The 14,207-nt window shown below is 39.7% G+C and overlaps 1 protein-coding gene across 2 annotated transcripts in view; it reads right to left on the reverse strand.

Annotated features, from left to right (window-relative positions):
* Positions 1-13,889, reverse strand: part of LRCH1 (leucine rich repeats and calponin homology domain containing 1) — a 113,921-nt gene extending 100,032 nt beyond the window's left edge. For both annotated transcript variants that reach the window (XM_053934715.1, XM_053934714.1), the window contains exon 1: positions 13,642-13,889. In XM_053934715.1, coding sequence (XP_053790690.1) covers positions 13,642-13,882 — 241 coding nt within the window. In that variant the 5' untranslated portion in view covers positions 13,883-13,889. The remainder of the gene's footprint in view (positions 1-13,641) is intronic.
* Positions 13,890-14,207: the final 318 nt, after the last annotated feature.

Raw genomic sequence — 14,207 nt, forward strand, 5'->3', positions numbered from 1 at the left:
CCTCATACAAATATACTATCTACTATAAGATTTTTTATTTGCTCACACCAGAACATCAGTCATTTTAATACGGTTGTAGAATATTAATGCAACATCTATTCAGATAAAACGAATACCCTCAAGGAAATCATTAAGTGTCTCACACAAGAAATCAGTTTTATTTATTTCTTCACAACCCAGCATCAGTCAAGATTCTCAAGACTTTCCTCCCTAGAATACAAAGCCATTGCTGATAAAATCTGCGAGTGACTGACAGTAATGGTGCTATAAGTAACAGCAAGGCCAAGTTATAGATACACGGGGACCTGGAGCACACGGTAGGTCACACACAATCAAGGTCATATTTAACTCTGTCATATGAAAATTTAAAAATACAATAAAGGAAGAATACAATCACAGAATCACAGTCTTGGCAAGTGATAGCCTAAGCCTGGAACAATGACAATCATGAGCTCCCACCAAGTCTAAAGATGCAAATTTCTAAAATGAAAGTTGGGTGAGCTAACAGTGACTACTGTGAAATAAGCTGAACACACATTACCCAAAGGAAGGTATTTACAAAGCAACTCACAAATTTCTATGTCCAGTTGTTAATAACGAAGCAAAAGACAATAAAACTGTTAAAGCACCCAAAAACCTGTTTCATGAACCCGCAAGATTTGGGATCTGAAATCACATTTCACAGCAGAACACCAAAGGTTCATCTGTTTAGGACTGTCTCACAAGGCCTTGCAACATTTAATACAGCAATGTAGATAGGAGCAGCCCCAACTCTGTCCCCCACTGCTCTGAGGGTGGTTTCCTCCCCATGAACAGGCACAGCAAGCAAAAATCACATGCCAGCTCCTTAATGCCACAATTCCAATCCTGTCCTAGGAGTTTAAATCCACCATCGTCACCATTTAGGTTGTCACCCTATTTACATGGCCAGTAGTAGCTTTCAGCAGGAAGTTAGATGGACAATTGCAATGGCATCCTAAATTACTGTAATTGGAATTATCTCTCATTAATCAAATACCTAAGTTTATTAAATACAAAAGTGAAAAATAATTTATAAACAACTGTAGAAGAGTAAATGCTTGCTACAGTACATTAGCTGATCTAGTTAAGAAAAAAGGAATAAATGACCAGAAGTTGAAGCTAAAATACAAAACTGCTGTGTAATCTCTTATTTGTTTCCAAAGGAAATATATAATCAATCATACTATTATCATTGGCATACTTTAAAATTGAGACAGTACACATGAGCCATAAATTTCTGATCTAGATACACAGACTCAGCCAGGGAAATTGACGGCCGGCATTAGGCAGAGGGACAAACTGTATCAACATAAAAGTCTCTTTTATGAAGACAGATCAATTGCTTCAACATGTTTCAGCAAGGATAGTCCACTAGCATCAGGATGTACACAGCAGCACAAAATAAGGTGAGACATCTGGTAAAGAACAATAGGACTGACTAAATACTCTGGGTATTAGAGAAATTCCTCTAAATCAAAAAGCTTCTGGTCATAAAGCAAAAAACCCTGGTAGCTTACTACCCTCTACCATCTTCATTTGTGCAAGACTACTTCCCAATTATTTATTTACACTCTTCTACAGGAAAAATAAAGTTGATATGTTCACATAACCTTAATTTAATAACTTAATCATAATAATTACCAATTAAGTAATATATTTCTCCCTATGTTCTGTTTTTTCACACATATTCATTGGGTTATCCTCATGCTATCATTACTTCATGTACCAAGGAAGGGTTTAGAAAGATATGAAAAAGTAGAACTCTATCATTCATGAAGTGGAGCAGGTGAAATATTTTTACATATATAATACATACTATATATTTAACACACACAATGACATAATGTAAATGCACTAAGACTGAGTAAAATCGATACTTTCTTTTTTTCAAGCTGAATCGATTACAAGCAGAAGAATACCTCCTATTTTTATTTCTGTGATGAGAACATTAAAAAAAAAAGATGGTTTTGTTAAGAGACAAAGAAGAAAAATTCTTATACACAGACTAATCCCTTCAAGTACTATTAACAAATGTGATTTATCTTCAATAAGTATCTTAACAAAAACAACTTTTAAAAATAGCAAACATTCTATAAAATGATTTGGCTGGAGGCTACAAACAAGAAATATAACCAGCATATAGTACATAGACATGAAAACACAAAACAAAAGACTCTGTTTTACAGGGACACCTGTATTTAGGAAAACTGACAAGGTTTCTGCTTAGTCCAGTAAGCAAAATTCAAGCTTTCTGCAGACTGAGCACAGGTATTCTAAAGAAACAGAGCTGTAATTACTCTTTTTCATAAATTGTTTAGAACAAGAGGATTTGTATTTTAGAAACTGTAACTTTGGAGATAGATAGCTCTCTGAGATGCTCACGCTTTATTACTCCCATACCACTACCATGATTTATTTCTTCATTTTAGAGCCTCAGCACCAATAACAAAATCTGATAACTGTCTTTGAAAAGCCATTCCCTAGACTGATCATCTAAAAATTTGCGTGATCACAAATTTGATCAGAACTCACTTTACTTTGGCCATATTTCCAGATTACTGTGTTAACAAAGCCTTACACTGTAAAGTTAGAACACAAAAAACCCAATACTGGTGTCTTGGATGATTTTAAAATGAGGGTTCTATGGATATTTATGAGCTATGTCAAGAAAAACTCAGATTCTCATGCAGAATTTGTCCACTTTGACTTCACACACAAGAAGAGAAAAAAAATGGGGGGGGGGGGTTTAAATGAATTCTATTCCTGAAAATTTTACTTTCTTGCAGCACCATCCATTACTTCTATTTAGTCCAATACAAAATACTGGGGGAAAAGCTAACAGATTTGTGAGGCACATAGAGGGAAGCAACCTCCGGTCTTTTTTGCAGATCTTTTATTGGTATAAGACTTTCCAGATTTAACTAGCCTGTTCACTATTCCCTGACTATTTCAAACTCCATCCAGAGTATTTAGAAATCATTCAGAAACTTCTATTTATAATAAGCACACATTCACATCTAGTAACTGGTACATTTGTTTCTTGGGGGAGGGCAATGCTAGGGTCGGGGTGGATTTTTTTCCCTTTTAAAGGTAAACCCTGCAACACTGGAAAGAAACACAAGGAAACTTCACAGACTCCTTCTATTGCCTACATGTACAGTCTCAACTGCAATGCTTGAGTTTCACTGTTCCCACAGCAATACCCTGATTTATTTCTTCATTTTAGAGCCCTTCGCTGTAGAGGGTAAACCCTACACTGTCTCTTACTTCCCTTTAGCAAGTACTTGTAGAAAAGCCTCTTTTTCTTCAGGCTACCAATGCTTCATAGATAAACATGGCTTAATTTTTTCTGATAAATGGGATGCTGGAGGGATCCCAGAGCCACATCTCCCACAGCTTAACATTTAAGTGCATAACTAAAATGCTTCAGTGAGACTACCAATCACTGCAGTTCTGTTACTACTGCACAGAACTGCTCAACACCAAACGGAGCTATGAGATTCCAGAAGCCATTTTTAGCCCAGGGCACTAGGCCAAAAATAACCTTTTCAGTTCTCTAGGAAGCCAAATGTACTAAGATATGAAAACTGGCAGAAGGAATACAGCACTTCTTGCCAAAATACTGATTTTTTTTTGTTATTGTACACAGTTACTACTCCTTCATATTACCTGATTCTTAACTGATTGCAAATCTATAGTGATATTCTTTTCAAGACTATTTGTGAGTTGTGTGTCTGTGCCGGAAGCTACTATAAAGTGAGTTTCTGCATTGTGTTAATACATTTAAAACCACTCCCAGGACTTAAGACCTTAATGGAAGCTTTAAGTCTTTACTGCTATCCCAACATCTTCCAGAACAAGACTAATTCAAATGCATCAACATCCACTCTTCAAGATAGCATACACTGGCAGTTAAAAAAATACAAAAAAAAAAAATCCAAAAAATCCCAGAGAACCAAAGATGGATTCCATTCACAGTTTTGTCTCTGATCTGTTCTGAGACCTAGATTAAGCGATTCAAAATTCCTGCTTCTCAGTTTTTCCAATCTATAGAACCAGGGATAATCTGTATCATTACAGAACAATTAAATAACTCACTGAGCAAATTCTGTGTGGTAATTTTTTAATGGAAACACAAAGGAAGATTTATGCTAGGAACAACTAAAAGTAGAAATCTTAAAGTCATTATATTAATGACTTAAAGACTTAAGCTCTTAAAGTCATTACATTGACAATCAATATAATTACATAAAAGGCTTTCAAATTACAAGAAATTCAAAAGACTACTTTCTCTACCCTTAGAAGTTCCTGTCTGGTTGGCTAAATGTCAAAGTTAACACACAGCACACTTCAACAGAGCAGTAATAGCAGCAAAACCATGATACAAAAGTGTCTCATGGTCTACACCATGATCGTGTCTATCTTATTTCTAAATTCACTTACAAAAATGTTAGCAAAATGAAGTTACTGGTTATTTTAAATTAGTTCATATTTTCTTTCAAATCATAAGATCCACTCCACTTGCATGAAAGATTTTTTTGTGGAGAGTCTGCCAGATTATCTTCACTTTTTATGGTGAATTTGAAACAGCACATAAAAAAAAAAAAAAAGTTCTGAAGATGGGGGAGAAACTTGGCAATTTTTTAAAATGAAAAACAATTTCAGGGTCCGCAGTCTTTTTTGTCCCCCTCAAACAAAACCTCAGAAAAATAACATAAAACTACATAATGCCAAATTAAAATAATAGTTTTCCATCAAATTTGAAAGTTCAGACAGTGAATGGAAGCATCCATTCATTATAACATGGCTACAATTCAGTAAATCAGTCTTAATTCCTGCACATTATGACTAAGAAGCTACATCATCATATTGACGCTGTACAGAAACTAGAAGGAATGGTACTGATGGGTCTCAAAATAAGACAAAGTATGGAAACGTTTCAGATGGATGGCACAAGGAGGATGCTCTTGTTCATACATCTTCCTTCAAACACACTGGTAAGCAAGGGGATATAAAATACCATGTCTAGCAAACCTTGCAAGCGACAGGACATGTGCGAGTGAGGAAAAAATCAAGTCAGTAAAACAAGGCAATCTGAACAGCTGCTAAGTGGAATACAAGCAAGGAGTAGGCATTCAGCCAGACTGGAATTCACTTTGGAAAGGGGATCACAGACAAAACTTACCGAGCAGGGAAACTACACTGTACAAAGTGGAAGGCAAAAGGACAGTTTTCTTGAACTGGGATGAACTCAAAAAAAATCCCCAACAAAACAAGAAAAACAAGAAGCCCTAGCAACACAACATAAAATGAGCATGGGAAACCCTGGGTTAAGTTGTTCCACTTGATCAATCACAGCTGTATTTAGTAACCAGGGCATCCTTGTCCTCCCCCAACTGCTGAGAAAACTCCTTTCAGCTTTGACCAGACAACCATTCCAGAAATCTTCATAACGGTCTGCATTTTTTAATTATATAACATGTGAATGACACTATATTCTTCCTCCTTCCCCACTGAACAGACACACAGCTTTGCTGTGTGTTAATATGCCTGCCCTGCCTTAAAAAGACTGAATTGAATGAAGCCTCACTATTCTCAAAATACAGTAATATAACAGCAGCAATAGATAGGTACTACCTAAAGTTCAATAATCCCTATTTTTACTGTCAATAAGTTTTTAAATAGTTAAAAGTTCAAATTGTATAAAAAGTCATTTTAATAATAAAAGCTTTGCTAACCATGATAACAATTTCACTGTCTTTAAAATCTGACTTAAGGTTCTTACTTTACATAAACTATTGCACTTGCTTTTTTGGTATTTTGCCTTACCCTGTAAAGGTTACCCAAGGGCGTATTCTGCTTCACGTCTTTTCTTGGCTTACCCTCTGATTCAATTTTCTTTTCCTATCCCATTTCTTGCCCATTTTACAAAACTTCTCCATCAGTTTCAGTGATTTATCTTTGCACACACATTTTATGAACCCGTTTCTTTCTGTTCACCAAAAAACAGATCCAGCTTCTTACTCATGCTTTTCTCTTCACATTTAAATGTGGTGGGTCTTTCCTGCATCTTATTTTTCATTTTTACTTTTTGCCTGTCTAATGTAATGCTACAAAGGAGAGGTGTCACTGCAAATATCACAACCAAAGATGCAGACTTTAGAGGCTAAAAAACCTCATGTCTGTTCACACATGATAAATTGAAGTGAAAGTGTCATTTGCAGTCACTTTGCTTCTTTTGAAACATACTAGTTTAGAATATAAACTAGTATTATAATAGTATTGTAGTATTCTTTACAGTATAAAGAAATAAAGTCATATGCTATGTTTAAATATATTCCCAAGATGTACTTTGCTGAATTTTACTTAATTCAAAAAATTATTTGCTTTAAATCCTTCACACACATATTAATGCCAGCTGCTCCAGCAATGTCACTTCCTATCAGAAATAAGTATTTATCAGGCTACAATAGTAGAAAACACCTAGTTTATACAGTTAAATCCAAAACCTAATAATTAAACCTGTTACTAATCTACTATTTTAAAGCACCACGGTCCTGAAAGGAAATAAAAATATTACAGCTACTGCACTTCACACCAAGGAAAAAAATCACCCATCTACAGAAAATCAACACAAAAACCTTCTCCATTCAGCAGCACAGGTCACTGCTAACATTGGTGCTCAGCTATTTTGCCCTTGTTCTGCTTCTCATAAAGACCAAAAACTCTATTTTCATATTTAAAACTTCCAGCTACTTCCAGTAATTTCTCTAACCATTCCTAGAAGAACTACCTCACATAATCACCATGAACTTATCAGTTAGCTTTTAACTACATCCACACAAGCTCAGCTGAACATGAAACACTTCATGCAGCTTCAAAAGCAAGTGCAAACCTCCTCAGGCTCCAAATTAAGCGCAAAACTAACCCCCACTTGGCTCTGCCATGATCATCATCTCAGAACTTTTGACTTCTTGTTTTTTCCTTTAAGAATATTTCTCCTACAGCCTGGGATAGGAGGACAAAAGACTATTAATGTTATTTCTATTTTTAAATAGTTAGGAGGTTTACAGGCATTAGGGTGTTCTGCACCATACAAGGAAAAAAAGAATAAAAAGCTGGCCAGCAAGACACCCTTAGAGAAAGATGCTGGGGAGAAAGCATTAGAATTTCATAAATGAACTCCTCCCACAAAGACACATCTACGCACAAATTCAGCAGAAAGGAATTATTCCTCCAGAAGCTTAACCCCTCAGTAGCATTCCAAAGAACTGCTGATGGGTGTAAAATATCTTGCACAACATGGTCAGCAGAGAACAGTCAGAAGTCAGATGTAATACCCATTTCCAGTTTTGACAGTGATCCACTCACTGAACACGGGATAACGTTTCTGGCTCTTTCAGATTTATACATCAGAGGACAATAAATGAGTACACTTTCCATCATTCTGGTCTCAGCAGAACAAGTTTAACATATCTCTGGCTTGGGAAGTGCCATTTCAATTATTTGAATCATATTGATTTTAACTGTGAATTAGCAGTCTAACCAGCTTGGGAATGTTCACCAACCTAGTAAATGCCTACTAACAGTCAGCAAGAGCACAGCAGGCAGAATGATGAGCAGTCACCCTGTGGCCCGGAGAAGTTACTCATCCTTCCTAGAAGGATGCCTTTTTTGCTGAAGACAATAGAAACAGACCAGGGAAGGACTAAAAGAAGGCTCACAAACAATAGAGGGATATTTGGCTTCTACCTCCCACCAGTGATCACAGGTGAATGGACCTGCAAGACTGTTTGTCTAAAAGCATTTGCAAAGGAACCTGTAGCACCTTGACTTTCATAACAGCACTTCTGGAGCTCTGAGTCAGTCTTTCCCAAGCAGATTGGCCAAGGATGCACAAAGCAACAATATTTGTACAAAAGCCTTCAGCTTTTATTCATTTATATGCACAGCATGTCCAAACATAGCAATTCTATGCAGAGCTATTTAAAAAACTGCCACCATAATGGGGAAGTTCACTTTGAGGGTAAAGGTTCAATCCACAGCAGAGCCTACTCCTGCTCAAACTGAGGGGTTTCACCCTTCCACCCATCCAAGGGTTTTTAGGCTGGCCTCTCTCCTACCTCTTAGCCAGTGCATTAGTTTTGAAGCCTCTCTACAAAGCAAGCAAGTCAAAAAGAAAAAACAAACAAACACATACAAGGGAAACACACACACAGAGTCAGCGGCAGAAAGCCATTAATCTGAAAGCCACATTCTGAAACAGTAACCAGGCAATTGTGTACTCATAATTTGTTCCATGCAACAGTCTGAGCTAATTCACTTTATTTTGTGCTGAGGAGTGTCTAACAGCACCTGCAAAGACACTGGTGATACTTCAGCTATGGGGGCATAAATCTCCAGACAAAAGAGTTAACTTTCAAAAGCACCACTGACTAGACTCCACAGCAAGAGAACTAATAGACTGTTTTCAATAGAACTCAATAGCCTTGATGTTTATAAGATCCACAAGCAAGGATATAGTCAGGCTCCAGGAAGAATAAAAGGGCCAAGAGGGTTTGAATGGTATTCTGCAGTTATAAGCTGCTATGCACATCAATGTTTCTAAAAGAACTCTTTTAGTTTGATAAAGCTCTTTCCCAAAGTATTGCTTATGAGTAAATAGAGAAGCTAGAATATGTTGGCACAGAGATGTCCAGACAGACCACACGATCAGGTGGTGTCAGAAACTGTTAAATACATAATAATGTTACATATACTGCTGGATACATACTAATGAATACAAAATTGATATTTCTTCATTTTTTAGCCATAAGAATTACATCTCCTAAGTTTTGGCTGCAGGGTAATATTCAATTCATTGGTGATAGTAAGCAAACATATTTATTCTCTCTCTCCCTGTCCTAATATACTTCAGATATTATTTGTGTAAAAAAAAAAAAAAAGTAAGGTTAGAAATCTTCAAATAAACACAGAAAGGCTGTAGGAATGGACTGACTTTTGAAATGAAAAAGAATCAGGGTTCTATTCTTTTTTTAGTCTTATAAAGACATTATTTATTGATATAAGTTTAAATTAAATGACCAAATGAGAGGCTCTCAGCCTTATCCAAAAAAACCCACAATTTAATCAAAATATGAATTCAAAATTATGAATTATTCAAAGTAATTATCAGAGAGAATTCTTAAAAGGAGAGGGGCATATCAAATATATTTTTCTCTAGTGGCCAAATAACAATCAAATTCTAAACAAGAGTCCATATAGTGGTCATATTTGATATTTGGAAGTGTACAGTAGCACAAACAAACCAGTCTGGATGTGTGACATCCTGCCCAGTACAACCTGCACTTAGAACAAGTGTAACCAACTGCACATCTACTGCTGGAATTAGGAGAATTCTCAGACATGAAGGAAGAATTACATTAATAAAGCAGGTGGAGAAAATAAGTAAGAATAAATTACAACAATCTAATGTACAAAGAATCATAGAATGGTCTAGGTTGGATTGCACCTTTAAATGTCATCTAGTTCAACTCCCATGCATGGAGCAGCAACATCGTTGACTAGATATGGTTCCTATGAGCCCCATGCACATAATATTTAATTTTCAAAAAAAGGAGGGAAACAAGAAATACTAATGTTGTTATCAGCAAAGAGGAATGAAAGGAACATATTTCACCCAAACCAGCATCAACGCTCACAGTGATACTATGATTTTTCAACCATCTTGAAAGCAAATCCATAGTTATACAGCCAAAACAACTATTTCAAAGATGCCAGGCAAAGGTGTCTTCAACACAGCATTTTCTGACAAGTATAGTCCACTCAGAAACACTTTAAAAAACAGCAGGTAGGAGCTCTTTTATCAAGAGAGCATTTTATTGCACAAAAAAAAAAATATATTCCTTCCAAAATGTCATACTGTCCAATGTAGCAATAAAATACTTCAATTTGTAATTATTTTCTAATAATCTAGCATGTACTTTAAAGAATTTATTTTCTTCTCTGCCAGGTCACTACCAGCAGCAGCAAGTAATCCCTCCTCATATGCCTAACTCACCCAACAGAAATGGATGAAGCAGGTATTCACCAGAAAAGGTTCAGAGGATCTGTCTTCAGAAATACAATCAAGCTGAAGTAATACAGTAGGCAGCCATGGTTACATCTTTGGGGCCTTTGCTTGCTCTTTTATAAAGTAACATGCTCCAGCATTCCCAGTGGTTTGGAGGGATATAATTGCATGCTATTACTTAAGAACTATGTGATTACTGTGCCACTGCCTTCCGCATAACCCAGCCTGTAATAAAAGTGATAAGAATAGCATTTATTATTTTTGAAATGGTTTTTGCATTGCATCCACACTGATGTGGTTTAAAACGTCTGACTAAACTCAGCACACTTTACATAGAGGTTTTATTTTCTTCTAACAGTACTAAACACCATGAAAACTCCATTCTGTGTGCAGAGACCTGACCAGGTCACTCAGCACTTGTGCAGAACTCTCAAAGACTGAGGAAGAAATGTTCTATCACATTTCTATAACAAAGATGGATTTAATGTAAAGAAAAGTCACAGAAGAAAAAGTATAATCAGTAGCCACAGGAATAGAAAGGGACAAGTACAGTTCAGCCTCTGTAGTTATTACAGAATGTAACTGCAGTGAGAACTAGAAAAATCAAACTATCCCATCCCAACTGCTAAAACAAGTCATGCCCCTTTCATAAGTGCATCAATTGCTATATAAAATCTGACTTGTAACTTCAGAAAAAACTAAATGCATGAACAGAGAAGTTAATCACTTTTTTCTTCCTCAGACCTACAAAAAGCACTCAGAACATTTCTAGAAAACAAATTTGATAATATTTTATTTGATAGAAGCTGTAGATGACCACTTTCTGAATCAAAAAATATTTTCAGTCTGCAGTACTAAAACACTGTCAAGTGAAGACATGGTTTCAGTTTTCTGGAAATTCCCTGCTCCTCAGAGCTCTAAACTTAACCCCCCTTACTAATATCCTCTACATCAAGGAGTATCTTAATTTTTCAGTGAGACTGGCAATCCTCTCCTCCCCTCAAAAAAACAGTGAAAGGCTACCCCTATCCCAAAAACCAATGTTTCAGGACTTCAGAGACATGTCAGCACATCAGATCCAAAACTATAAACCACTCATTTCAAGGATCTATTCCAAGTACCACGAGAAAATTTTCCACTAGGCACATTTATGGAGAGGAAGCAGGAGAGAAATTCCCATCAAGAGTTTGTCCCAAGAGTTTCAGAAATCTGGCCTTAAGCCAAGCATCTCTTCTGTTTATATATTTGTTATGCAATGTAACAAATGAAAAAAAAACATGGATTTTTTGGAAATATATCAACACACAACTTTCAAGGCAGTTCCCATTAAACAGTTACAACAAGCTGTTACAAACAAAACCTTAAAGCAACTATAGATTAACACAGTGTTCTTCTAAAAAGGGACATTGATAAAAGGGCTGCTGTTGTCACAAGATTAAGACACGGGTTGATCTACACTGCTGTTTATACCAAACAAAAAGAGAATGAAAACATAATTCTACATTCAATTTCATATTGAATGTTTTCCATGTAAACTCTGACAAAAGCATAATAATACTTGAAGATACAGACTACTTTTTTCGTAGAAAATTCAGCAGAACAAGCAAGCATGTAAGAAGCAGGTGCTACCTCTACATACAACACACAGCTCATGCCTGTACAGCACTTACTTACACAACACACAAATACTAACATCCAATCACTACCAATCAAACAATTTTCTTCCCAGTATACAACCCCCTCAGTATACAATTTGGTTTTCCAATGGTTTGGTTCAATATTAAACAAGCTCAATTTCTGGATTTCCAAACTATTTATCTTGTATTGTGGCATGTCTGCTAGAATTCAACTTTGAAAAAGAAATTATATAAAAAATGCCTTGCTTGGGATGACAAGCTGAAAGTCATTCTTCTAACCACATAGAGTTCCCCTACCATGCCTATCCCTTTCACATCTGCTACTGAGTCAGCTGATGGTTAGTACAGTAATTCATGCTATCAATTCATGGTAGTGTCATTCATCAAGCTTCCTTCACCTTTTTTTTATTGATATAATGATATAGGTGCTCACACAGACCAGCAGGAAATCCACTCAGCGACAGCCATCAAGTAACAAAGTTAAACAACAGTAACACATGACACCTACCACACATCTGAGGCACTAACTCAGGGACAGACACAGTAAGCAAGCAGCACATGTGTCTCCATATACAGGAAGGCATAAATGCCCTCATGTGCAGGAGTAGCTGAGAAATTAGATTCATGTTATCACATGTCTGCATGCAGGCATAGCACCTGCTGTTTTGTGGGACAAAAACAAGTGACTACACGTCTCCTGCTCTGCTGCCACAACACAAGTATCTCCAGCAGGCAAATGGGGACACAAGGGCACGCGGAGGCCGTGTACTGAAGACCTTAGCAATACACTAATACATCCTTCTAATGTGGGTTTGCACCCTTCTACCCAGTGACACCGTGTAAAGAAGGGATTAGGTTCCATCACCTGGGATAAACAGGAGCAGGAAAACTCACATGACCCTTTGAGATGGGTCTGCCTCACTAGGTGACAAATAACCGTGCCCTTTTTTATGCTGGAAGAAAAGTGTGAGAGCAAGTTAACACAGACTGAATATATATCCCCTCACCACTCCTGCCTGCAGGGTTGTCAGGCCTGTCCCCTCTGCAGATTTATGTAATCATGGTGTCCCCCACTGTAGAGCACATACAGTGCCTGTGAAGACAGGGATTTCTCCCTACGTTTGCCCTGGAAGATAGCATTGCATAGAGCTGGCACTTGTGGCTACACGGCTGTAAGGACACTAAGGAGGCATGTCAACCCCAGTGCTGATCGAATGGCATTTGTGAGAGGTGGCATGCTCCCTGGGGCACCTGCACAGCAGTCTTCCTATGGACATGTCTCCCCTTTTGGCATGCAAATAGGCGACACGTTCAGAGGCACATGAGTAGCTCAATGTGGTTACATAGGGACATGGATCCCCTCCATGCCAGGTGGGCTCACCCACGAGCAGAGGACAGAAGCAGCAGGTATCCACCCTGGCACCGTGTGCATTCCTCCCGCGGCTGAATCAAAGGTGGGCTGGCTGCCACCGCAAACCTCAGCAGTCAGGGAAGGGTGGCACAGAGACGCACATTCCCCAGAAAGAGAAGAGGACAGGTGCGAGCAAGAATTCCCCACACATTCCCCCAGTGTGCCACGGGAGAGGCAGCTCTGTCTCACCAAACGCCGAGCGGGGGGATGGAGGGGAGCGTGCACAGATCCAGCCATATGGAAGCAACACCTACCTCATGCACCAAGGCGGGCGGAATAAAGAAAGCACAGGGTCCACGGAGAGATGGGGGTGGGCTCGGCTTCCGTGTGGGGACGGGCCGCGGAGGAAGGCGAACGAAAGGGTGGGGAGTGGGTGTTCGCCTCACAGGGAGATTGGGGGGCACTGATGTGCCTGAGGGGGCGGGGAGGGGGTCCCGGGCGATTCAACAAACCCGCCTTCGCCGCTCCCCGGCCGCCCCCGCCCGCTCGCCCGGGCTCACCTGCCCGCACCGTGTCGGAGAGGTCGTGGCTGGGGGCGGCGGCGCTGCGCGGGAACTCCTTCAGCTTCCTGCCGCTCAGGTTGAGCCCCCCGGAGTGCGCCGCCTCCTCCAGCGCCCGCTCCAGACCGCGGTTCAGCGGCGCCTGCAGACCCAGCGCCCCGCTGCCGCCGCCGCCCACCCCGGCGGCCGCCGCCAGAGCAGCAGAGGGGAAGGGCTGCGACTCGCCTCCCAACGTCGCCATCTTTCCCTCGCCGCTGGGGCTACCCGAGAGGGCAACCGGACCTGCCGCCCCCCTTCCCTTCTTCTCTCCCTCCCTCCTTCCTCCTCCTCCTCCTCCTCCTCCTCCCGCTCGCGGCGGCGGCGGCGCGAGCAGGGGGCGGAGGCACGCGGCCCGGGCGAGGCGCGCCCTCTGCGCATGCTCCGCCCCTCCCGGCACCGCTCCCCGCCGTGGCGCCGCCTAGCGGCCGCGCGCTGCGCCCGGCGCTGGAAGCGCCGGTGGGGAAGCGGAGAGGGGGCGGCTCTCCATTGTTTCCTTGCCACAGCATTCCTTGTAAAGCCGGCCCGGG

This window comes from Vidua chalybeata, chromosome 2 (assembly GCF_026979565.1).
Source record: "Vidua chalybeata isolate OUT-0048 chromosome 2, bVidCha1 merged haplotype, whole genome shotgun sequence".
Classification (NCBI taxonomy): Eukaryota; Metazoa; Chordata; class Aves; order Passeriformes; family Viduidae; genus Vidua; species Vidua chalybeata.